Below are 27,697 nucleotides of genomic sequence, written 5' to 3' on the forward strand. Positions count from 1 at the left end.
GAAACATAGAAAAATTTGTTTGGATCAAACAGAAAATCAAGGGCAGAGGTGGATGAAACTTCTTAATTTCAGTCTAACCTCTGAGTTAAATTGAGTTATCTGATGACTTATCAACTTGCTTCTTTTCCATTACACACAGCATTTAACATTTACACTGCTGTGTATTTCTGGAAAGGACACATGAGAGATGTCTGTAGCTGTCAACAATTTGCATATATTTTTATATATGGGTGCAATAGACACAAAGCCCTGGAACACAGCAGTAAAGTTTCATTTACTCAGGGGATCTACTCACTTTTAAAATAAAATGTGAGTACTATAAGATTCATTTACTGTAAGACTGAAACAAAAAGATGGTGTCACAGCTGGACTCAATAGTCTTAAGGCTCTTTTGCAACCTAAACAATTCTACATTTCCATACAGCATCTCTTCAAAAGTGAGTTCCAATACACACTTCAAATGCTATTTGTTATGATCCCGTTCTGAATAATCTTAAGTATTTCCAACCTTGCAAGAAAACACAAATGAGAACTAGGGGCAGCACAATTTATTGTTCTCCTGTACTACCAATTATAAAGCAGTATAAACCTGCACTAATTTTTGGAGGAATTGCTCCTTTCATCATCTTGCTTTCTGCAGAAAACTCTGTTTACTAAATTTGACTTTGTATCTCTATTGCAATTGCTTGTTTATGTTTGAAAACTCCGTCATTCCTTGAATTCAGCATTACTGGCAGAAACTGCTGAGGATTGTTCCGTTTAAAAGATACACAGTTAATAAAAATACATAAACATCTGAAGGAGTAAATTCATGGAGAACACAACCATTCCACTATAGCATGATAGTTTAGTGATATGCACAAAATAGAGGATAGTACTTTGGGGGAGGGCTTAATGAATGAATACACTTACCACTTTCTGGCCTGAAAGGTAAACTAACAGGTGGACACAGGTTAGGAACGGTGTTCTTCAAATCAGCTAAAAACAGGGGAAAAAAATACATTTGAAAACAATTATCCTTGAAGGTTTAAAATATAATCAACTCCTCAATATTTCTAGCCTTTTTCTGGGATCTGAATGTTTCATGTTCTCACTAAAACACCAAGAGTAAGGATATAAGGCCACTTTGTTCTCTAACCCTTTTGACTTCATGCATGGAACTAGACTTCCCTAAATATCCATGTTTATAAACATTCCCATAAACGCTTTTCAAACCAGTTTTTTATGAACAACTCATTTCAGTAGTTCTGCAGGGTTTTTTTCCATGCCTTTCTCTGTATTTGGTTTTCTGCGTCACAATAGACATGAGATTTTCTCTGTTTCCTGAGTAGCAAACTGGAATTTCTCAAAACAAGAACTAGGAATGAGTCATTTTCCAGCAGGAAACTTTCCAAATCCATTCATATTCACATGGAACTTCTCATTTGCTAATATATCTCTTAAACATTTTGTAACTTTCAATGACAAATGAGAAGTTTCTGATGTGCTTTCATATTTTGTAAAACACTTCCGCTAATCGAATCAGTTATAAATTCTCTACCAAAGCAAAACAAATTACCACCCCTACAGAAGCTGAAGACAGATCATATTTTTTGTTTGCTTCTTCCACTTTGTACTGCCCATGCACATAACCAATAGGTATTTCTGAAAACTTGGGAATTTTACCACTCACATTGATAGGAACGAAGGGGCTACCCTGGACTCTCTTTAAAATGCTACTGTATGTGTCTCATTGACTGAGCTGCGACCATGACTGTACAGACGAAGTCAAATTGTGAATGAGCAGAATTGTGCAAGCAAACAGCTCTCACGTCAACGTATTATGAAATGCGGAGACAAAAGTACCTTCCTACAGGACCATGGACAAAAACCAGTGACCCCGCTTCACGCTAATGTCCCACCGCCTATAGTAAATTCCTCCTTCAGATTTCACACATTTTTCCTTTTAGTCTCAGAGCTTTTTTGTTCCTCTTCCTGGTTTCCAGACCCCTAACATAACAGCACAACCGATACAAATTTTTGTCTGCAAATATCTCCATTTGCATAAACATCTGTGCCTTGCTCTGTGTTACGGTGGAAACATCTGAAGCTTCCTCACCATATAAAGAAATGTCACCAACTCTCCTTACACTCCCCCATTTGCACAACTTCTCCCCAGGCTCCTGTTCATCATCCCTCTGCCCATGAAGTGAGCAACTTCCTTTATTTTCAGCTGTTTCTTTGTGAACAAGAGGAAAAACAATTCCAAGAAGTGGAAGCATACCTACACCTCATCCATCTACCCTTCACCTTTCTACCACTCTTCATTCTTACCCCTGGTTGTTTCTCAGTTCCCCCTTGCCCACATGCTCCTGCCATTGCCTGCTTTATCAGGGCTGTTGTTTCCTTCCTCTCAGAGAGACTCCCAGCTCATCCCTCCCCAAGCCCACACCAAGGATCTGGGAAAACCCGTACGCTTCCATGGTGCCCCCTTAACTCCACTCTGTGCCTCCTCTTTAAGAAGGGTTACGCCACTGGAGGAGGAAATTGATGGTCTAGGGGGCAGGGTGTCAGCACAGGACTTGTTAAAAACAAGGATCGAGTCCATATTTCTGACACTTTCAATGTGAATTAAAGTTTTCTTTAAGTTTACTAACACTGTAAAACAGGGTGTATTGTCAGGATATCTGAATTAACTTTACACAGTTTTAACTGGATTATCTTTGTATCACCTGTACTGAACAATATATATTTATACTTCACGTCACCCCTCTCCAACCAGATATCAATCCTCCTCTACTCTGGAAAAACTGAAGGAGTTTAAATGCAGGAGAAATTACACCTTACCCATTTTTTTTCCCCTGATCCTCTCAACATCACCAGACCTGCCCCTGTAGGGACTCACTTCTCTAAGTGAAATTCAACAAAGTTCTGTTCATGTAGACTCAGTAACAGCGTGTCCTCCCATAAAGGGGGATACAGTCAGTCAGGCATTTGTTTTCCTTACTGTTTCAGTTTTGCTGAACAAAAGTTTAAACAAAGTAGAACTAGATCCATGTAAAAGGAGTGTGACAAATGACAAATCCATTGAAAATTTTTCAACCAAGTAGGCGAGTCTTTTGTTTTGCTATGAAAAAGAAAATTCACTTTGGCTAGATCCTCTTTGGATTCCTTTTGAGGACATAACCTAACCTCTCATAAGTTCAAGTCTCTTTAACACATGATGTTGCCTTACTGCTTGAAGAGTACACTGCTACCTCAGAATTTGGTCTTGGCCTTTTCAACCTTTTGATATTTTGCATACACACACACACACACACACACAGAGACACACAGACACACAGACACACAGTGTTAACCACACCTCAAGCAGTGAGAAACAAAGAACAACGTCCTGGCCAGGACTACGCAGTGCCAAAAAAATATATTTGGATTCCAACATTGGCCATAAGTCTCCTATTAAATCTAAAAAATTAAATTATACCTTTTTGAGGTATTTCACAGATTCACAGAATGTTTGGGGTTGGAAGGGACCTCGAAAGATCATCTAGTCCATTTCTACCACTTCTCTATTAAAATGGAGATTAAATTGAACCTTTCTTTCCCTTGCACATACTCATTTGCCTTATCTATCCTTGCAAATGCATCTCCATCTGAAAGGTGAAGCTTCTATATATTGAAGTTAAATAATAAGTTCCGATGTGCAGAAACCAGTTAGAAAAGCCATGTGCCCTGCGCCACTTACCAGGCTTTTGATACCAGCCAAATGGGTGTACTCTCACTTCAGCATCTGGTGAACTACAGTCTGAAACCTGCCAAGCACTTCTTCTTTCCTCAGCACACGTCTGGATTCCTAGGCTGTTCAGAGTCAGGCACACAATCTTTCCACCTACCAGGGAAATACACGGTGAGGAAAACTTTCATCCTCTAGGTAGTATTTTCTAGAAAGTGAATACAACATGGTTCCATTGAATGTTAAAAAGAATTCAACTGAAATCAAAGGAGGGAAATACCTAAAATGGGCCAAGATTTACTGTGGTCAAAAAATCACAGTGAAGGAAGGTGGGTAACCAACACAACAACCCATTAAGGTCACCAGGAGTATTTTCACTGAGCAAAGAGCAGGATCTCTTCCTTGAGGACCTCTTCCTGGTTAATACAACCCCAGAAGTCAAAAATCATCATGTATGTTGAAACACAGTCCCTGTTCATCGAGATAAAAAATCTGCCTTTCAAAGACCTAGTGTAAACATTTCTGTATCTGAAGAAAAAAAAAAAAAAGAGAAGAGGGTTTGAAACACTGCTAGTAGTTTCACTGAAGATTTGTCCTAGCTCATGCTAAAATCACTACCCAAAATTCTCTTGACTATATGAATGACAAGACTGGATGTCTGAAATGCCATAGATAATAAATAATAATCAGATAAAAAACGAAGTATCAGATCTGCATGTTTTGTGCTTTAAAATGCTTAGTTTATTTTAGATTTAAGGAAACTCTAAGTAAAATTAAGTTAAGACTTCAAATTCTACATGGTTACATGGAGGTATGAAAACTGCCAACTATTTCTGATCTACTCAGTAATTCCCATCTAAGCTACGCTGAATTAATTTTCTAAGCTACTTATTTTTTGACTGAGAGAGAAAATTTTGTCTGTTTAGCAAAAAAAGTGAATGAAAAATATCCATTTAAGAAGTGTCTTGAATTCTTGAATTAACTGTAAAGCCAGCATATCTTAATATCCTCAGGGACAGCTATTTAGTACATGACACTTCTGAAAACAATACTGGCCATTTTAGTGGCCTAAATCTGAATTTGGAATAAAATATTAAGAACTGTTTCACTGACTTTGACGTGGATGGCATCCAACTCTAAACACCTGCTGAAGAGTTTTGTTAAAGAAAGTACTGCCTTTACAGCCAGAGAAGAGAAAGAAAAGTGTCTCCAGAACAGAATTCAGTCCTCCAAAGCTCTTAATATCCTTATAGCTGTGTCTATACATCTCTCTGCTGATTATAGAAAGACCAAAGAGTGACAGCACCCCTTAGCCATCTCAGGTGAGTAAAACATGTTTGACTTCCTAATGGCTTTCAAGTTACACATATTTGTTTGTAAAGAACTGATTTCCTCACACTAACAGAAATGCGACTTGAGATTTCTTAAGTAACTAAGATACTGAGGAGGAGAAGATACACAATCTCTATCCCCAACCAATCTCTCACAGGTAGAAACTAAAATTTGGAAGCAAAGAAGTTCAAATATCCAGGAAAGCTGGCCCAAAGTATCCACAGACATTATGTGCTTAATGTGTATTTAATTTCACTAATATTTCAGATTCTGAGTGCTTAGGCTTTAAAAAAATGAGACAAACAAACAAAAAGAATCACAAATAATAACCAACCAACATTTTGGGAAAGAGGTTGATAAATGAGAAGTAACGGTTTCCTGGAGTTTTATCAGTTTTAATTTCATGTTGTTGTAACTGCAGCCTCTTCAGGACTCATTCCCATGAAGGTCCTTAATAATCTCTGAGATGTGAAGCATGTCACTGGGCTGAACTTCTAGAAATGGTTATGATTACTCAAAAAAGTGCCAAAGAAAGTTGCATAAGATCTGCAAGGGCTTTTAAAGCATCCTTCACAGTAGAAGGATGGTAAAATTTATAATTATAAATTTAAAAATTTATGAACTTCATTAATGAAGGAAGAGTGATACCTGATAGCTGTGAGTCATTAAAAAAGCCAAATCCTGTGCAACATGGGTCAGCATCACACCAACGCTCACACTCAAAAAATCTGGGGAAGGAAAAACATCATTATTTTTATTAGCATCTGTCTCTGCCACAGAGAAGGGAAGAGATGATACTGCATAGGGGAGAGACACTGAGAACCTCTAGAGATGCCTTTCATATGATTCTTTATACTGCACAGATGCTTCCATATATTTTCCATTTGTAGATGAAATTATGTTCTATAAGTACATATCTACCAGACTACATCTAATAACTTAAATGAGTATTTTGATATCTGCCCTAAAAATATCAGCTTACATTAATTTTGTGTATTATTGCTAAGAGATTTAACTGGCTAACCACCAATTTAATAGCAGTATAAGTAATAATCCACAAATACATATAATTACTAATTATGTACGTTATTTATAACTCAACTGTGATTTTCCTTTAAATCATATGTGGTTTTTTCATTGCTAGATATTTTCAAATAATGTTTTTCTTGGGTTGATATGTCTGATCCTTGTCATCTGCATAACAGGGCCTTGGCATGATTAAACTTCCAGTGGAAACAAAGGAACAGTCACATCTTACCCATCTGAAACAGATTTTCTGCTCATATCAGTTTTATTCCTCACTGAGATCCCAGTTACTTTCTGGAATGGCACACGTGTGTAAAAGCTCTTCACAGAACTTTTTAGAGTGACTGGCAGGAAAAAGACAAACAATGGGAAAAACCAAATTAACCTTATAATTTACGTATGCTAGGCAAGTAATCACACATGGTAAAGCTTATGTTTCTATGCTACAATGATCTTGATTCATCAAAAGGCAATTTTCACTTTATCACAGTAAAATTTTCACAGTTAAGGCAAAAGATGAACAAAAATCCAACAAGCAAAGGCTCTAAAAACTTAGCAAAGTAAATCACCAAAGAAAGACTTCCAACCCAGGGTTTCTGTTTCTGAGACCTGAATTAACGCTACTCCTTCCTCAACATCCAAAAACTGGAGGACAAATAGAGATTGGAAGTCTCGAGCAGACTCATGCATTAGTCAACTTGTCCTGCACTTTGAGCTCCCCCAAAAGACACTAGTTAATAGTTTAGTTCAGGGAGCCTCTGCATTTTTCACAGCAAAAGTGTAAGTTCCTGTACAGTGATAACAGGCTTGTTTGTCCACTTTCACATGAGCCCTACGACAAAAATCATTGAACTTCTGCAGCATTCAAAGTGCAGAGGTTAAAATCTACACTTGTCTAACTCTGGATTTGTGAAAAAATATATAAAATATTACACTCAATAACTCCCAATTCTTGCACGGCTTAACTACCATGTAAATTTTAATGGTTGAAAAGAGGATTGGTTAAATCTCAATGATATTCCTATTCTACCCACTGCATTGGATTTGTCTGGCCAGATTTCAGTGGTGGAGGGGAAGGCTGTAGGGGTGGCTTCTGCAAGAAGCTGTTGGAGGTTTCCCCAGGTCTGACAGAGCCAATGCCAGCCGGCTCCAAAGATGGACCCACTGCTGGCCAAGGCTGAGCCCATCAGTGATGCTAGGATAGAACGTCTCTGTGAAAACATATTTAAGAAATGGGGAAAAAAGAACTGTGTCACACAGCAACTGGCAGAAAGACAGAGTGAGAATATGTGAAGACACCAAGGTCAGTGAAGAAAAGGGGAGGATGTGCTCCAGGTGCTGGAGCAGAGATTCCCCTGTCCCATGGTGAAGACCATGGTAAAGCAGGCTGTCCCCCTGCAGCTCATGGAAGTGACAGGGTGTAGATGTCCATGTGTGGCTTCTGGACGACCCCACATTGGAGCAGGTGGATGCCTGAAGGGGGCTGTGACCCTGTGGGAAGCCCGCGCTGGAGCAGGCTGGCTGGCAGGACTTGTGTGAGGCTGTGGGAGACTCCCACTGGAGCAGTTTGCCCCTGAAGGACGGCACCCCATGGAGAAACTCACGTTGGGGCAATTTGTGATGAATTGTCTCTCATGAGAGGGCTCACATTGGAGAAAGTGTGTGAAGATCATCGCCTATGAGAGGGACCCCGCAAGGGCCTGGGGAAGAGTGAGGAGTCCTTCCCCAGAGGAATAAACAGCAATGGAGACAATACTGGATGAACTGACCACAAGCCCCTTTTTCTGTCCCCTTGCGCCGCTCAGTGGGAAGAGGTGGATACATTGGGATTGATGTTAAGACCATGAAGAAGTGAGGGATGGGGGAGGAGGTGTTTATTTTTTTTTTTTTTAAGAACTTTTTATATTTCTCATTAGTCTTCTCTAATTTGTTCTTTAATAAATTTAACTAATTTCCCCAAAATCGAGTCTATTTTGCCTGGGACAGTAGATGTGGGTGATCTCTCTGTCCTTATCTCAAACCATGAGATTATATTATTATAAGGATTATATTATCATTATATTTTCTCCCCCTGTCTAGCAGAGAAGGGGGAATGATAAAGCAGCTGTATGGGCACCTGGCCACAACATCCACACTATAAAAACATCTAAGGCCTAGTATACAAATTATCTGAGCTACCCTTGGCCTCTCTGAGGAGGAGAGTGGAATTCATGGAAAATATCTCTCCTTTCCGAACTGAAAATGAAAAACTGTACTTGGAACAGCCTGACTTTCCCTTGCCCCCTCACATCCCAGGACTCTTTCATACATTCAGACTTTTTATCTCAGAATCAAGAGCCAAGGTTGCATTATCAGGGTTACAGCACACATCATACACCCAAATTGCCAAACTTGCCTATTTTACGATACAACGTCTGTGGTTGCCAGGGTAGCACGGTTCGACAGTTTTCTGGCATTTGATCGATGCTGCCGTCACAAATCTGTGCCTCTGGATAGAGTGTGCACACAAAGTATATGTTTGTGGCGTTCTGAAGATCTGCCATTCGACAAAACTCATCTTCTTGTGCGCAACCTAGGAAAAAAGTCACTAAGAGTTCCACACACGTGAGGGTTTCTTCCCCGCTCTATTCCTCTTCACAACTTCAGCACACTTAAAGCTACCCATTCAGGAAACAACTAAAAGTGAGAATGTAGGATTATTCTACTATGGTGCAAGAGAAACAGAGACAGATTCTGTTTCTAATGACACTGAAGAGCCGGTTTAACTGGAGAGCACAGAAAGGGAGTTACACCACAGCTAATTGGAAAGATACGCTTCCCAGCCCTGACAAGCAGTAGCCTAGTGTATTGGTGTCGTTCCAACATCGTGGTTCATAAAGACATCTCTCTTTTTAGTAAATTTGACATACGAACTGTATCTAAAATAACTCTGCATCAGTTATGGGTGTCTTACTTCAAAGAATAAAAAGGACAATAAAATAAAGTATTTGCTATGACTTAGTAAGTTTTTGCAAAAAATATTTCTGAAGTGTACATGCACTACACAACTATAAATAACTTTGAGAATCAACTGTTCAAGTATTTGCTTGTAGGAATTTGCACTGAAATTTGCCCTGGGGTAATAACACACTCTCAGAAAAGAAATCAATCTGTCAAACTTATTTCTTAATCACTCTGGCAATGGCTTCTGTTAATGTATGTCAATGTTTGATTTTAAACAAGCATGGCTCTACTGACCTCTTACAGTGATGTTTGTGCATGGTTTAGCATTCTTGGTTCTGCCTCCCCAGTAATCAGAGCTAAAAACTCTTCTCCACTTATCGCATCACAATATAATTTAACATTAACCCTGAAAATCTGTATTTTACTACCTTTTATCACTATAGCATCTTTCTATTTGGAGGGTTACACTTCAAGAAAGTAGAGTATTGTCTAAGTTGCATCTTCTACTTGTGTTGCCTATAACAGGGATACCCTTATCTTTATGTTGTGTGATGGGAATACTTTCTGCCAAAGTAGACAAAGATTGTAAGGAAGAAACAGGTGGCCCATTAGCAACTTCTACTCATCATGATTATCATAGAACCATAGAATGTGTTGAGTTGGAGGTAACCTTTAAAGGTCATCTGGTCCAACTCCCTGCAGTGAGCAGGGTGGGGTCTTGAACTAGACCTTACCTATTAAAATATTTAATTAATTATTCTTCCCTACAGAATGACAGTCTCCAAGATGTCTTACGTGTGAGACACCAAAGCACAGCTTCCTCTGCTGAGTACTTCTGCCTGAAGATCCAATACTGCTGGTAAGGGAGAGAATAGTTCTGGTCACTTCCTATCCCACTGTTGTCCATTAGGTAGAAAAGATCCTTTGTGGAATCTGAGATTCAAACAAACAAACAAACAAACAAACTGCTCAAAACTATGAAAAACTTAACTATGATCTGGAATAAATTAAATCTATTTATATATAAAATTCTGTCTTCCATGATAACAGCTGCAACCGTTTTGTAGGGCTAGCATACACCAAAGGCTGCTTTCAATAACAGAATTGTCCACCCACAGTTATTGAGGTTTATATAGGCAATGTCGCCTCACTGAGCTGCACTGCACAATTTTGAGTTGTCAGACTCTTTCCACCACCCAAAAACTAGATGAAAATCACAGCTTCTAGAAATAAGGAGGTTGTTTTTACTCTATCATTCAACACATCATCCTAAGAGTAAAGTATGATGCCTCAGAGGATGTTTACAATTATCAGTGTAGTTCTATTAATCCAAAATACAGCCGTTTCCTTATATTCTCTTGAGAAGCTTTATACCTCCCAGTGTTAAAAAATTTCTTAGCAAGCTTGATACCTCTTACAGTCATCTAACCTTATTTCTTCTAGTTTATGCTCCCACAGAGCACATTAAATAACTCTTTTCTGTCACCTGCCTGTGATCTTGAGACGTGTATGCAATGCCTGATATCCCTTTAGCTCCCTCTGAAACAATCACAGCTATTTCAGGCTGTTCTCAAATAAATCCTTTTAAATAAGGATTCAGTGTTGAAAGAAATGGACACACTTCACTGATCTCTTACAAATTTCTTCATAAACGCCTTCTTATTTATCAAATGCCATCAGCAGGCCTCATCCCCAGTTACTCCAACATTGCGAGAGATCCTGTTATTTAATTTTACATGCACCAAAACAGCCAGACAAAAATGAAAACAGAAAAGTGAAGACATACTGACGATCACAGCTGAAATGCTGAAGCACCTACTGACATGCTGGCAGTGCACAATAGCTTTGCATTTTCTTTCAGAAAATAGAAAAGATATGTTGCCATGTGCTTTAAGGATGTTCATCAAGTAATAAAAGCTCTGTAGATGCATTTATAACTTTTTTTAAAAGGTGACTTCTCAGTCTTGTTACCTCTCAAGACTTTGCTTCAGTCTTCAAATTTGTGACATAACTAAGATTAGGGGACCAAGGAAGAAACCACATTCCTTGCATAACTTCAGGTTTTAATGATATCATCAGCCACAGCAAGGTAAATGGAGAATCCTGAGGGCTGCACTCATGCCTTGGCAGTTAGGCAAAAGAGAATTTCACCCAATGTCTTAAGCACATTATTTTTCTCATTGTTAAGTCTAAATTCTAAAATACAACTGATTGTATAGGAGCACCATCAGGTAAATGGGCATTTTAGTTTACCTTCCTTTCAAATTCCGTAAGTAAAATCAGCAATTCACTTCATGTTAGGATTTCACGTGTATTAAAATGTATTAAATCGTACGCTCAGGTGTTCATCAAAGCTCCTCAGCAAAGATTACAGTTCCCTGGAGATGAACCAAAGTACTCTCAACAAGCTCCACTGCTCTCTTTCTCTTAGGATTATGGTGCTTAAAAGCCCAAATGAACATATTATTTTGGATATATACATGGTTTAGTATAAATGAAGAGCAGACCCTAGAATAAAAAAGGAGCTAAATAACTTAACGGGTCACTCTCTTTTGTCACACATGGAAGAAATGCTTATGACTGCAGTTTCATCCTGAGTTTCTCTAAGCATCATATTTACAGTCAGTAGTACTGTCAGTATCACATATTACAATTGTCAGTATCAGTATTACAGCATCATATTGTCATTAACAGTAAATATGCCCAGGTACCCAAACATACATAAACCCGAGATTTGATTCCTGGGTTATTGCAAATTATTTTCTCAGTCACATATTTCCTGAGTCTTTACAGTTCCACAAGCCCGAAAGAACAAGTTTTTACAGAACATTTTAACACTTTCATTTCCAGCCTGGCCTGGGAAGGTAAAAACCATAAAAACAGGAGGGTTACATTTTAAACATCCTTCTCAAAACCTTTATGGAACTTCCTACGATATCTTCCTAAGAGATATCATTTGGGCTTCACGATATCTATATCATTATGATACATATACAGAAATATATGACATTTTCTGGTTAAATTCTACACTCCCCTCTGCTATCTTCCGCTACCTTCTCTTTCTGCCCTCACTGTAATACCTGATAACTTTAGATCATTCTCTGTCTTCAAAGAAGCAGCATCGCACGCAGAGTTTTTAGTCCGGGTGATCATATCAGAGCCTGGAATGTAACAGGAATTAAAGAGCATAGTAATTCCCTTTATCTATCTTCCAAAAGGTAAGATCATTCTTAGTTCCAAAAAGTCAACAAATATTTTAAAATGCACCATTTAGGAAAACTCTTTAGGCAATTCCATCAATTGCTGAATCAAAAATGAGTTCATAGAATTACAGAGTCACAGAATTGTCAGAGTTGGAAGGGACCTTAAAGATCATTTAGTTCCAACCCCTCCTGCCATGGGCAGGGACATCCCCCAACTAGATCAGGCTGCCCAGAGTCCCATCCAGAGTTAAACCATCTCCGTATAACTCTGGGGAAAACTTAAACCAAAACACACTGTTTGGAGGAAAAAGCAGATGTCATATCCACAATTATTACACATTCAGCATCAGTGGTCTGACTCAAGCATTTATAAAGCATTACCACAAATCGTTTTTGCAGGTCCTGCTACAGGCACTGCGACAATCAGAAGGTAAATTTTCAAAAATAACACATACAGGGTTATCATGCTAATAAAAATAACTCATCTAGTTATATGTGAAGTGTCAAATTATTATGGTACCTGAACATTGATGGGGCAAAGACAAGTGCCTCCATATCATCATTTTCACAGGTATTAAAAATTATAAAGTGTATTCTCAGATACAAGAATTTACCCAAATTTCATGAAACTGACATTGGAAGAATTGCTTCAGATTACACCCACTGTTGACAGAAAAGACTTTTGAGTAGTGTCTCAGTTTGGACAGTATCAAGTAAAGTGAGAATGACTTTTCCATAACAGAACACACATCTACCACTGCCTACATTTTGTCGTAAGCTTGTATAGGAACTTCGGTGAAATAACTTACCTTTCCACAGGTAAACTTGCTGAGAGGTAGTAAAATTTCTTTCTGCCTCTTCTACCAACTTAGAAGCTAATAAAGATAAAAGTCTGTTAGAATAACTGCTGAGATTAAACAAATAGTTTTGAAATATTCAGAAATTGCATTAATAACACATCACTAGACTACGCATCACCTTATTTACAATACAAAACCCTAAGGAAGAAGTTACTTTGGGTTCAGGTTGCCAAGGTTTTACTTTATTTTCCAGCACTGATTTTTCTGGGAATATCTCTTTTTTTTGGATTTGCTCCAGATTACATCCTTCTTTCAGATTATTGCCTTGAATCTGCCTGAATTAAATGCTGGAAACATTACAGGGTGACATAGTAAACACAGTCTTGACTTTCACTAATGTTCACCCAATAAAATGTGAGGTTTATCTATCTAACAATGCATCCAAATACAGAATTCTTAATTTATTGTAATAGCACAGATATGGATTTACTTTAAAAAAAAAAAAGTACTAAAGAGAAAGCTGGTGAAAAGGCAGAATCTATACAAGAACTGAAGAAAAATAATGTAAATTGAGATAATTCATTGACATACTTCTAGTGAACACTTGTCCTCCCAGGGTGAAGGAAAATGTCTTCTCTTCTTCGTCATAACTCACACCTTTACACATCTCATCTATGACAGATGTTGATGTTGGACTCCATCCATCTGCATTGCAGATCAGCACATCTGGGTAGCTCATCAGGCTACACAAAATGGTACCTAGGTTTAGGCAAAGAGAGAGTTTCATCACTCTAATAATGCTTTCCATCTACACAGAGCTTTTCACCCGAGCAGCTCCAAACTTTCTATTAAATGGCAGTTGAACCCATGTCACTGAGATAGATACATTCTAGTATTGCTTCCAAAAAAAAAAAAAAGAAGAAAATCAGAGACATATGTTCAAATTGGAGTACTAAGGTTAGCTATTCATATAGCCTGCTTTTCAGAGATTTCAAGCACATGCTATTACCACCTAATAACATTACTTTTATCTGATAATACCCAACAGTGTTCTCGGCACTATAGCACCACAGGGACATAATTCAATCCTTTGGCGCCCTTACAATCACAGGCTTTGAACCAAGATAGTGCTTATATTTTTACTGGGATGGTTTCCTGGATTGGTTCCTGATTTCAGCCCAAGCCTGAATCTCTCCCAGCATCACAACGTGAGCCGGTGGGACTAGCACGCTTAAGACTAAGTGTTTTGGCATCAGTCTGTTACCACTGTGTCTAGACAATACTCAGCTCTTGTTTTGGACTTGCTGCCACAGCTCAGGCATTTCTATGGCTTTACAATGCCCTCTCTTGTTTGCTTTTATGGGCTGGGTACACGAGATATCAAATATGTTACTTTTTTTCCTAAATTTTAATATGTTTTTTAAATAAAATGCTAGTCCAAGTAATGCATTTACCTGCAATAATGGTCCAAATAGGTCCAGAGAGTTCTACAACATTCATTTTCTCCACATACCCCCTTCTACACTCACAGGTATGAAGAACTCAAAAATTTGATGGTAAAGGTACAGAGAAATGGACTTTACAAGATCGCCTGGAAAATCTCGATGCTAAAAAATATGAGATGCTGAAACTGAAAATAATTTTCTGGAAACATTTGCCTGAAAACTTCCACAGAGAAAGTTTTCTGAAATCCAGGAGGTTTCCACTCCAAAATGCTTGACACAGAGCAGCCAGTAGCACATGTTTGGCTTTGTAAAAATCTGTATTCAATATTTCTATAGGAAATGCACCTCCAATGGGAAAGTTGATACCATGTGACCTATATAAGAAACTACGAAAAGCAGATAGTGACTTTTATTGCTCAAAGTTGCTAGCAGAAATCTGGGCTCTGCATAAGTCCCACTCTTGCCAGACTCTCTCCATCCCACTTCCACTTGCTCTCCTAGCTAAATACCCAAGCTTAGGAGACTATAGCATTCTGATACAGGGAAATCGCATCCCCTGAGAAACAACCTCCCAGGGTCATTAGGATGTAAGCAATCAGAGGCCAACAGGATGAAACTGTTAAGTACTCAGTGTAAAAGAACAAAAAACGGAAACAAACTGACAAGTACACTAGTGATTAACACAAATTGATAAGGACATTAGAGATAAGGATATCTGACCCTTGTGAAATCCCATGACAAGTCCTAGCAAATGTGCTGGGGATGATTAGTTTTGAGAGAAAGGTGAAAAGTTCATCATGAGGAAGACAAACAGCCTTCATCCCTGAAGATCGCTGCCCAAGACCACCAGGAGACACTGTGCAAGCGTCAAGAGAAGGAGCTGCAGACCCCACGAACTGAGTATAGACATCTAAGGAATATGTAACTTTCACTGCATATAACCAAGGTTGCTGCATCGTTCAGGAGTGCATGTTTTTTGGAGAAAAATATTCCCCCGTGCACGCAGCGCTGAATAAACATACCTACTTTATAACCTTCTAGGTTGTAGAGTTCTTATTCTGTGTATCAATTCCTGCACACAATAACATGACAAAATTCCCTGTTCAGGATCCTCTTTTCCTACTCCAAAAAGGAAGTTAATTTGTGTTTGCATCACAAGGACTCTGTCTGGAAACACTGTTGTAATTCCCCCATAGACTCATAGAAACACCCAGAATGGTTTGTGTTGGAAGGGACCTTAAAGATCATCTAGTTCCAGTCCTCGTCATCTGAAAGGCACCAATTTCTGGCAACCAACCTGGGTTATGTAAGGAGAGAGGCATTTTCAGAATGACTTTTCTCATCTAGGTGCAACTGTTTAAAGCAGGTCAAAAGAATTATTCTTCAAAAATGTCCACTTTTCCACAAAAGCAGCTTGTTACCTCAGGTCCTTATTGCTCCAGGGCAAGTCTTGGGCATTACTGAAATTCTGCCTACACCAAAAAATATCAGTGATGTAGACATACACTGCTGACACTGGTACGATGTAGAGCTAGGTGTACTGTGTGCAAACATTATTTCTACCTACAGTTCTACTGTGAAATTTTCCATTTTGCAGTTAGACAATACCTCCATCAAGTGCAATCTGAGTCAAGATGAAGCCATCACAGCAGAAGTCTCTGCTGCAAGTCTGCCGACAGAAGAGCTGAGCATCAGTCAGAGATGTGCCAGCTGCTGAGAGCACTATGGAGCTATATACGCCAGAAAGAACATTCTGAAAACTGGTCCTTTCAAAGGTCTTGAATCCAGATGAGTTAAATTCTTGTCCTGGGTAGACAGAACAGGAAAAAGATGTTGAAAAGAGCTCAAGAGGAGATGGGATGCTTTTGGATCGCTTTCAGACTGGAGCTAGTTGAAAGTTTTATGATAAAAACTCAGCCTTAAAAGTCATTTTCTGGACTTTGAGTTTCAGATGTAAGATCAGATCATCAAATAGTTTTGTATAATTATACCTAGGCCATTGGCCAGAATGTACTGCTGGGGTAGGAAGAACAGTCTACCAGCAAAGGGCTCCTAAATCAATGCAGTAAGGTTGGTAACATTTCACTTTTAAGAGCAACGTTAAGTCTCAGGTATAAATGAAACAAACTAATCAAAAAAAGTAAAATGTGTAATTTGGCCATCATAACTGCATCTGCAATTAAGGCTTCTGCTGACTAGACATGTGTAAGAGAATATGACTCATATAATCCTGGATCTATTTAGCAATATCAACAGAAATCTAGATCTGGCAACAAGAAGACTACATTGGTTGCAAAAAGCTCAGGGGACTTGTCTTTTGCAGGTAAGACTTAGCTCTTTTTTTGTTATTACTAATAAATAGTCACTCAGAGGTTTGTATAGACGAAAATCGACAGCAGTGAGATTTAACTCAAACCCTTCAGCATTCTGTATTTGGTTGTCTTGCTTTAGATTTGGCATGAGGCTTAACATTGGACACGTTGGATGGGACATGCAGTGCTATCAATTACACTTAGGCCAAATATATATATAAAAAAATATCCTGTACATTCCTTAGTTCAGCTAAATCAATTTGGGATTCACTGGAGAGCAGGTTATTTCTTGCATGGTATGTTAGTAGGACAATTCATAATCAAAATTAATATGAACTGTCAAATTATGTGTAAGCTGATCATTAATAATGCTTTATATATTCAAATAACAAACTGTTTAATAAAGAGAAATCATAGTAAAACGGAAAAGAATAATACATTGGACAGAAACTGAGGTTTTTTTGTGGTACTACCTGCTGGATAAAGACATCAAAGTGGCTTGTAAAAGCTGTATTCTTAATTTCTAGGGATAATGACAAGAAGGGAAGATTTGCTGAGGTTTCTGAGATGTCACTAAATGTTAAGCTCTGAAAAGTATTGCATCTTCTTAAGCAAAGATGCTCCCCACATTTAGTCATGACGCTCTACAGAAGTAACTACGCATTTGGGTACAGCAGTCTACCGTGAGATGAGATTCACATCTGGTACCTCTCTTCAAATAAATCGTCACTGCGTCTCCCCCTGGATTCCTGACATGAAGCAGGCAGCTGAGACGACTGACGCCAGTGGCAGTGGGGTTCCCCAAAACATCTTGCACCTGAGACAGAAAACAGGTAAGGCACAATAAATACAACCCAATTGATTTAATCTCCTAAAAAATATTTTCCTTATTCAGAACCTTCAAGGAAGGAAACAGTGCACAGGGTTTGTGACCACCTCAGTTCCATGGGGCCCCACTGTGGCCATCTTTTATTCTATTAGACTGTGTTCTTGGTACTTGCTGTGTTTAAGAGTAGTAACTAAGAAGATGTTATGCTGCTAAAGAGCTCACAATTCAAACTCCAGGCTAGAGGAAGCAACTGAGAAATGATGACTCTTTCAGGTGACCTGATTACTGACCTGAATACTTCTAGTTTGAATTATCCAGATTAATCCTCCTTTTAAATTAACCCGATTTCCTGGCTGCAGGATCTCAGCATATTTTAAGAACAGAAGTGCTACGCGATGTTTTAATCCAGCACTAAGGCATTCAGATGTCACATTTGGAAACATCTGGGTGTAGTTTCTTTACCAACTTGCAGGAATTTAGAGTCATAGTGAAGAGGCATCTAGTAGCAGCCTGCCTTTTTTCAGTGATACCATCTATTTATATTCAACTTACAGTATTATGGTAAACACATATCTTAAAGTACGATAACTTTTACCAATTCAGAGGTGGTGCAGTTAAAGTTGACTTCAGCAGCACTGTATAATTCACAGAGAACTTCAGCACCTGCAAGAGTTACCGTTGCAAAACCACATGCATCATCCTTCTCACAGCCTGAAAAACAGGAAAGAAACCTTAGGTTTCCTAGTATTTCACGTGCAAAAATCCTGCTACAAATTCCCCTGTTTACTGCCATGTGCCTAGTTTTTCATACCTCTGTCAGACTGTAGGTACATGAATTTCATTAGCCAGATGAACTTCAGCACTGAATTATTTTAGTAGAGGGCTAGGTTTTAAAATTAATTTTAATGCAAAAATTATTTACTACCTGATGATAAATACAAACAGCTGAGTTAGGTTTAACTATCCACCCAAATACTTAATGCCTGTTGGGTAGTTTTGCCTAAGGCAAGCAGGGAAGACTTATGAACCTCAGCACAGGCATCTGCCTAATACAGTAACCCCATGGCAAACAGGTTGTGACAAATATTGGAAAGGAAGGAAGGAAATATAAAATTCTTGTGTTGTGCTGGCTGCATCTGCAGCAAGTGTAAGAGAGCAAGCAGCTACTCCCCCCCAGATTTAGGAGATCTTTCTGCCCTTACACGCTCACCACTGACTTGCTCCCACAGCTCTGCTCCTAGAACAGAAAGTGAAATCACTTCCCAAAAGTCTTTAGTATAAAACTAACCAGCTTAGATCAAGACATCATCACGTAAGCCAAGCCACCGGACTTTATAAGGAAAAAGAGAGGGGGAAAGATTAGCCCTCACCCTTCAATTAGCAACCCAACAATCGTGTTTTGTAGTAGTTCCACCATTTGACAGTGGATGTAACTTGTAATGAAAACACACGCTATGTGCACTGAATCCTACTGCTTCACAAAGGGGCACCTTTTCCTCCCTAAGGTTGTACCTACAGTTCTCTCAGCAAAGTATCTTGCTTTTGAAGGTCTCTGGTTTCAGACAAAGATGTAATAAATCTTATAACATACAGCTAGGGGATGATTTGGTGAAGAAAATTCAAGTATTCACTTCTTAGCATGAGAGATGACTGCTCTGCTAGTCCATGGTATGTGGCACAAAGACATTGATTTTATCAGACTTCTGTGATGTCTGCCCTACAAGCAGGCCACCTGTGCAATTCCTGCCAGCGCCAGGGTGTTTTTATTTTGAAGATGACCTCTCTGCCACTCTTCACAGTCTGAGCATTAACAGATAGAAGGTGAGAGCAAAGCACTCTGAAAATAGTGCAGTGACTGTCCTTGGTTTTAAATTACTTTGAACCAATACAAATCAGGAAACATGACACATCTAGATGTAATATAGTATATACACTGCAAAGCTCAGCAAAGGAATATCTCTGCACTTCTTATAATATCCTCATGAAAGCAAGGATGATTACTCCTCTTTTATGTGCCAATCGGGTAATTTGGGAAGAGGCGAAAGCTTGGTTTTCACATGTCCTGAACACCTAATCCTTCTTTTGTCTGCACATCTGGAAAGCCTGATTAACGTTTCCTGGTCTGAATCTCAGCTCTCATAGGTATTGCGAACTATGCCAACTGGCTTCAAAGTCACATGACTTGGTCAAAGTGGTATCTAAAGTCAGTCTTCTTTCTGAAAGAAAGACCAAGCTCTTCCATGAACCAAGGTCACTGAAAGCTGTAAATACTTTGCAGTGAATTCGTGATGAACTGCGAAACATATAGTTCATCTAGGAACTTAACTATAAACTCATCATATAAAAATATTGTTATTTTCCATGGTGGTTAGTGTTGCCTCTACAGATTTTCTGAGAGATTTGCTCACCTGAAATGCACTGAAAAGCTGGACTTTGCAGGTCTCTCCCAAATGACTGAGACTGAAGAATTTGAGCTTCCTCTGACCCATAAATCAGTCTGGATGCAGGAACTCTCTCAAACTTTCTAAGAACTTTTAAAAAAAACCAATGAAGCAACAACAAAAAAAAAACCCAAAACAAACAGGTAACTATTATTACTTTCCATGCAGCAGAGAAACAAAAAGTTTAGAGGGAAATAAAAATTGAATAACTCTGTAAGGAAAGAGATTTATTCATTAAATGATGTACCATAACCCCACAGATACCGCAGGAGACAGCTGGACTGCAGATATAATTTCTACTTTTAAAAAAAAATGTGTCATAAGATCTTTTAAAAAACAGTTATAGCCAGGAATGGGCTGCAAGTTAGTATTCAAGTGAGACTTCTCTTCCAGCAGCATCCTGGTCATCTCCCATTACTTGTTTGTGGCACTGAACCAGCTACTGAGTCAACAGGGGAATGAACTTTCTGCAAAACAGCCACTGAAACAAGAGCCAGCTCCCTCAGAACTTGGTTAGAAAGGGAATTGAGGAGCCTTATCACTTTTTTACAGAAGCAGAATAGCCTGATCTCCACTGACTTCAGGCTCGGGAATCTACCCAAGGTAATATGTCCTATGTACTCCTTTATTATGCCTTCATTCAACCTTTAACTCCAGACTGTCACTTTACTTACCAAACTCTTTTTATCTCTCTGATTGGACCCATTGTACCTGAGTATAAGGATATCTGACAAGCAGCACTGTTCACAAACTGGGAAAACTCATGGGTGTCTGGAGATGAAAAATCCAAAGGTCACTAAATAGGGTAAGAATCCAACTTAATCTCCAGAAGGCTTTGCCCTGGCTGTACCCTGAAGAAAATTATAGATGCACAGTGGCATTACCTGCTCAGGTTGCTACTACTTATACTACAAGGGGTTTAGTACAGTGTTTTCACATGTTGATGTATGAGCATCTCTCAGCGAGCACATCATATTAAGGAAAAGCAAAGAATGTGGTGACTTCAAATCACCTGTAGTGGCCAGACTTCTCTTCTAAATCATAGAATTGTAGAATGTTTTGGGGTGGAAGGGACCTTTAAAGGTCATCCAGTCCAACCACCATGCAGTGAGTAGGGACAACTTCAACTAGATCAGGTTGCTCAGAGTCCCATCCATTCCTGACCTTGAATGTCTCCAGGGATGAGCCTTCTGCCACCTCTTCGGGCAACCTGTGCCAGTGTCTCACCACCCTCATCATAAAAAATTTCTTCCACATATCTGGTCTAAATCTACCCTTTTTCAGTTTACAATCATTACCTATCACTATAGAGCCTATTAAAAAGTCTGCTTCCATCTTTCCCCATATTTCCTTTAAAGTGTGAAAAGGTTGTAGTAAGTTCTCCCTGAGTCTTCTCTTCTCTGAGCTGAACAGACCCAACTCTCTCAGCCTGTCCTCATGGGAGAGCTGTTTCATCCCTCTGATTATTTCTGTGGCCCACCTCTGGACCTGCTTCAACAAGTCCAAGCACTTCAAATGAAAGCAAACCTCAGGCTCATTGCAGTCAATTCTTAGCCTAGACCTAAAAGATACAAGAAGCAGGAGCCTTTGTCTGACCTCATCCCCTGGGAGATGTCTGCATGAGGAAGGGCTGGGGCTCAGCCCTTCTCTTGCCTGTGGGTGCAGAGGCCCAGACGGAGACTCCCAGATCTTTCTCCTCAAAATGTCTGGACAAATCACGAGATAAGATTCAGGGATAAGTTCTTAAAACAATCATTTGTACTCTTACAGCAAAACAGTCAGGACTAAATCAGAAGCAAATGTCCACTGTTGTCAGGGCTGAATCAGCAGGTGCTTTTGATAAAACCATCATTTCTGCTCAGAAAAATTGTGAGGGCTAGCCAAACACTAAACACAAAAATAACCTTGCACTCCGGCTCGGCTGAATGATGGTGTAAACAGAGGTGAAAGTCGAGGTTTTTTCCCTTCCTAGAAACACAGGACACCAAAATATAAGCACTAGCTTAATTCTGCACTAAACTGAATCACTTCTGCATTTGGAACTTTTCATGATGCCTGGTTGAAAACAGAATTCATATATCTTCATAAAACTGAAAATAAGCAGTATTTCTGTTTTAACAATTCTTTGCTAACCTCCTTTCTAATGTAAATTTCAAACTAAAAAAAATGATATTTTAAAATGTTTTTCTTTTGTTTTCTTTTTTTTCCTAATTATGACTTCAGCCCACCCCTCCCTTTTCTCTACAATAATACAGGAGAAAAGTACAGAAGATACAGAAAGTGCAACAAAACTTTAAACTTATTAAATTCATTGTAAAACTAATAGAAAAGCTTCCTTTTTAATTCTTGAATTATTTTCAGTGTTAAAAAGGCTTTAAAAATTGCATTTATAAGTTACTTTGTCTAAAAAGAAAAAGTACAATGAAAAATATTCTACCAACTCCTATCTTCATGAATTTGTTAGTTCACACTGCCCTCTTCTTAACAGTAATATAACTACTCAGACATTTCACGGGCTTAAAGCATAGCGGAAATTCTCCGTCTCGCATACTACTAGAGTAAAACTCTAGATCCGATCTCTGTTGCTGCAATAATTGTTAAGCCTGGCTTAAAATGTAATGAGAGACAGAGAGAGCAATAAGAATGAGCATGCGTTGTTATGGCTTATTTCTCTGCATTCGGACAAGGGAATTCTTCTTCCATCTGAAGACTCAAAAAGCAAATAACAGCCAGGTTATTGACTCTGCCCAATCAACAGCCTCCTGTCAAAGTAAGATCAGCTTTCAGACTCTGCTGTTTTGTTGCATGCTAAATCCATTTAGGGGAAATAGAAGAGGCAGGGGGGGAAATTAAAAATAGACATAAATGGTTTCGCTTCATATAATGCTTTCTGGAAATGCAGCATGGTGTTTAAAAGAAAAAAAGAAATTACTCTGCAAATTCTTTAAAAAAAACCCAGAATTCTTGAGTATTTGTTGTGGCTTTTTTTAAAGCCCTGAATTGCCAACACTTATAAATATTTATTAGTAGGGAAATCTTCTAGCATAGTGAAATCTTCTGGCATGATCCATAGATATAAGCACAGGTATCTACAACTGCTTTACCCTGGAAAGAGTCAGAAATGCTCATGCCCGATGGCTCAAGGTACTGATTGAACAGGAGAATTAAGCTGCTGCAAGTCCTCCCTCCAGAGAAGCAATCGCAAGTACCCCATGACTAAGAACAAGAGGCTAACGCCTCGTGTTGAAATCTGTAATGTCTCTGTGCATACTCAGAGAAAAAAATAACTATTTTAACTAAAGATAGTTTTGCAAACTCCTCACAACCAAGGGCTTTCATTTCACACTCCTTCCACTGATCATACTTGTCATAAGACATTGTCTAATTCAGAGCACATCATCCGTTCCTAAACTGAATATTTCATTAAAATCAATCATATGAAGTGTAACAAAAACTTCTGGAAAACTATTTTTGGGAAAGGTGAAAGCTTTGAGGCTGAGAAGCATAGTTAGACCTTACTGCAGATACTTTGGGGACTGTTCGATGGATGACTTTTTTTTTCAAATTATCCATCCTTGAGAATTGACATTTCACAACTACGTTCAAGCAGAAGTTACCCCAGCTTGCAAGCATATGTTCACCAAGTTGGATACAATAAAGCAGGAGCCCAGACAGTGATTTTTTGCCATGGTTGTGAGGTCATTTGCAAACACAGTCTATTTCACATGAACACAGTAATGAGTGGTAATTTTACAAAGAAATTCATAATTCTGCTTCTTTCCCATTAGCACTCTCAGTATTCTTTTGGGTTTTCAAGCAGAGATCAGGAGACCAGTGCACAGCCAAAGCTGTCAGCCATTTGAGACTGCAACTTGCTTTTGTCCTCTAACCTAACTTCTCCAATGAAGTCAAGGAATGTGAAATTAAGGAGGAATGTGGCTTAAGGCAGAGGCCATGACTATGGGAAAATGAATCACCATAAGATGTGGAGTGGTGAGTCTCTTCAAAAGGAGGTTTCACTTATGTGGGTCAAAAAATATCCAAAATATTCTCCTGACACTTACTTAGGCACTGGTAATCTGTAAGGAGATCATCCGTTTCAGTCCAGTCCAGTGCTGCTCCAAAGTCATCAACGCAGAAGGATCTCCCAGTGTCAGGGTCTTGCTGGGAAGGTCTATATTGGCCATCTTCATCACACTGCAGACCCTGCTCGTTGCTTTGACAGTACGTGACACCTGTTACAAGTAAACAAAAGAAGAAAAAAAAAAAGGTATAAAAAAAAGGTATGTCACTGGGTTTCACAGAATGGGTCTGGTTGGAAGGAACCTTTGGAGGCCATCTGGTCCAATTCCCTTGCTCAAGCAGGTTCACCTAAAGTCAGTTGCCCAGGACTATTCCTAGATGGCTTTTTAGCATCTCCAAGGTAGAAGACTTCACAACGTCCCCAGCCAATCTATGCCACAGCTCATCCACTCTTACAGTAAAAAAAAAGTGTTTCCTGATGTTCAGAGGGAACCTTCTGTCTTTCCCTTTACTCTGGTCCTGTCAATGCAGTCGGACATTGTTTCAGTGCCGTAGGACAAAAGTGCTCTAAGTACAACAGAGACTTCACTGGACATCAATCTACAGCTTGCACGGTGCTTCATGCTCTGAATTGTGGTAATCTCACTGCTTTGTTGTTATGGAAATTCCTATTTGGAATATGTTTGGGATTCTCTTCCATGGATCAAATCTCCACGTATGCTAAGCACTGTAAAGCAAAGTACAGAGAAGGAACTGTATTTTCACATGGGTTTGTTCAGTGCCTGCTGCAATGGATCTGTGAAATATTCTGAAAAGCACAAGGACCATCACACCAATTAATTCAGCAAATATTTCAGGTTTTGTAAGGAGACAGCAGGGAAAGAAAGAAAGAAAGAAGCAAGCTAAATGTCTATGGCATGGCCATTTGGAAAGGGCTGGCACTGAGACTCAGCACACAGGTAAGGCAGGAAGCAGATTTACTTGTAGGCATTTGCAGTAAAGAAAAACTAAGAAGCAAATTTTTAAGTACGAGAGTCCAATACCTACACAGGGAACAGCTATAGAAATGAAAAATGTCGACTTTAGGCAAAAGTTAATTGATGTCAGGGTGCCTTAGAACAAATCCGGGGTTTTAACCCACCTAATCATAGAATCATAGAATGGCCTAGGCTGGAAGGGACCTTAGAGATCATCTAGTCCAACCTCCCTGTTATGGGCAGGGACGCCACCTCTCGACTAGACCTGGCAACACATGGGGACCGAGCGGGAAGAGAATAAATAGATTGAAATAGAATAAAGCAGACCATATACTCATCAATACTCCCAAGAAATGCATTCTTACTACTCTCACTTTTATTTTTATTCATGAGCTAATTCTGCAGACAGAACTGAATTTGGACTTAAGTTATTTTCTTAATGGCACTTCATGCAAAAATAGTTCATTTAAACAGAATACACCAATGTCAGTGAACAGATCGATAGTCGCTTTGTGACAAGTATTTTTATTTGCAGGGGAAAGAGCTGCACAAAGACAACTTTAATGTTCACGAAAGTGACAATGAATGAAGTACATAAGATGTTTCTCACTGATACTGAACAGTCTCACTCCTGAGGACAATGAACACGTTTTAAGGAACCACAGCATACTGGATGAGACTGACCACTCTTTTCTCATGAATTTTTGGTCAAAACACCAGACAGTTTGTTCTGTCTCTGTCAAATGTCTTTGAATGTATGTACAAGGGATTATATCCATCCAAAAAAGCCCAGAGGGAGGGGTTTCCTTTTTTTTAAACTTATAGTTGAAAGAAAAAAAAAATAGCTATTTGAAGCCAGAATACAAAGGATAATGGAAAAAAAAATGAGTTCAACTTACAGTGATCAGTGCTAGCTGCCCCATAGGACTTGGTTGTTGTGCCTGAAGGACACTTGACGCAAGAGGAACGTCCTATCTGATACTGATAGTAGCCAAGTGGGCAGGGAATGCATTCATCATTTTGGAAATGGCTGCCTGGAGGACAAACAACTGCAAAGAAAACAATCACCTTATTACTCTTTTGGAATCCAACCAGTTCAGTCATCTACACGTGTGTGTGTGTGTGTGTGTATACGTTCATTAAACTCACCAATGACTGGAATATAGCCTGTGATCTCCTCAGATCACTCTAAAAATGTTCTGGAATTGGTGCACATCAAGCTACTTGGGAATGACAAGACCAGGCCTGATTTCCGTTTGTCAAATCCATTTGTAATAAGATAATGGACTTTGTGAATAAGTTGTCAAAGGAACATCAGCTACAAACAGAGTAACTTCTACACTATAGACAGAAACAGGAAGGCTCCTAGAAATATAAACTCCAAAAACTTCATGAAGAAACCTACCATATGGTAACACTTTCAGTCAGAGTTCCCAGTAATAAAATTTTTGGTAAGCACTTCCAAACTAAACAGTAATGGCTGGATTAAAAGTCACTAGTTGTGCACACGACAACCCAAACACAAAACAAACAATATATTCTTAGTCAGAACATTCAGGAGTAATATTTCCAGCTGACCAGTTGCATATTACAAAGAAAACTCTCTGTCTTTTGGGAGGTCATGAAATACTGTATTTCCCTCCAGATCATTTGAATGAACACTAAAGCAGAAGAGCGGCAGGCACATTTGCAGGACAATACTTTTTCTGCAGCTGCTTTCCAGATGTAATTTCCTTGAAAACCTTATCAAATGTACATTTTGGGACTTTGACAAAGCTCAAAACTCCACTCCTGTTCTTGCCCTACATCTTGACAGCAGTTTAAGCTTGTATGAGAAACAGTAATGGAAAATTGGTCACCCGACTACAACCTATATGATGACTTGCTGTTCTTGCCAACAGACCAGAATGTAAATGAAGTTAACTTATAGGAACACTTAAATTATAATAGACTAAAAAGACAACTGGTATAGAAATGATCATATCTTCTCCAATCTTCCTTCATCTGCTCTAAATATTCCAATAGCAAGGTCTAGGATGAGACAACACGGAGACTGAAATTTTCCACCCAAGTATGTATCAAGGCAATTACTCTACGTATAACACATATCTAAAGTAAATTACAGAACAAAAGAGTCTTGAATCAGATAGAATTCTCCCTTCTCAAACACGTTATTTAATACACAAGAGTGGCTGATACATTTTAAAGACGTTTTCCAACACATACGAAAAGGATCATACTCATTGTAAAGGAACAACAATAGAATTTAAAACAAAATGAGTAATCTGTGCCTAAATTGAAGACAAAATGGAAAGGATGAGGGAAACTAATTTAAAATTACAATTTTAAAAGGAACAAATTAAGCCTTTCAAAGCATTCTCCTGGTTTTATAGTTTTAGTCACGATGTGAAAGTAACATCTGTGTTTCCTATCACATTTTAAGCAAGTAAAATTGTCTTTTGTCTCACGCACTAGATTAGCAAAAGGGCACAAAGAACAGCAAAAAATTGCTGAGACGCATGTTTTCTAGAGCCTGGAGGCATGTATCATTTCAGCTACAGGTTACACTCCACACAATCATGTAGAGGTTAAGTTTAACAACACACAAACCATCACTTTGTACTTCTTTCAAGTTTTAACATTCATGAGTTTTA

The 27,697-nt window shown here is 38.8% G+C and overlaps 1 protein-coding gene across 1 annotated transcript in view; it reads right to left on the reverse strand.

The window, feature by feature from the left end:
• Positions 1-27,697, reverse strand: part of TG (thyroglobulin) — a gene marked incomplete at both ends in the record, with an annotated part of 111,186 nt that overhangs the window by 73,179 nt on the left and 10,310 nt on the right. Inside the window, 15 exon segments of the mRNA XM_009876276.1 lie at positions 913-978; positions 3,725-3,868; positions 5,693-5,772; positions 6,303-6,414; positions 8,466-8,642; positions 9,809-9,897; positions 11,181-11,247; positions 12,067-12,174; positions 13,026-13,091; positions 13,608-13,775; positions 16,070-16,267; positions 17,482-17,590; positions 18,198-18,313; positions 24,108-24,278; positions 25,943-26,092. Of these exon segments, the coding sequence (XP_009874578.1) occupies positions 913-978; positions 3,725-3,868; positions 5,693-5,772; positions 6,303-6,414; positions 8,466-8,642; positions 9,809-9,897; positions 11,181-11,247; positions 12,067-12,174; positions 13,026-13,091; positions 13,608-13,775; positions 16,070-16,267; positions 17,482-17,590; positions 18,198-18,313; positions 24,108-24,278; positions 25,943-26,092 (1,821 nt within the window).

The sequence above is a fragment of the Apaloderma vittatum genome, unplaced genomic scaffold (assembly GCF_000703405.1).
Source record: "Apaloderma vittatum isolate BGI_N311 unplaced genomic scaffold, ASM70340v1 scaffold2909, whole genome shotgun sequence".
Taxonomy (NCBI): domain Eukaryota; kingdom Metazoa; phylum Chordata; class Aves; order Trogoniformes; family Trogonidae; genus Apaloderma; species Apaloderma vittatum.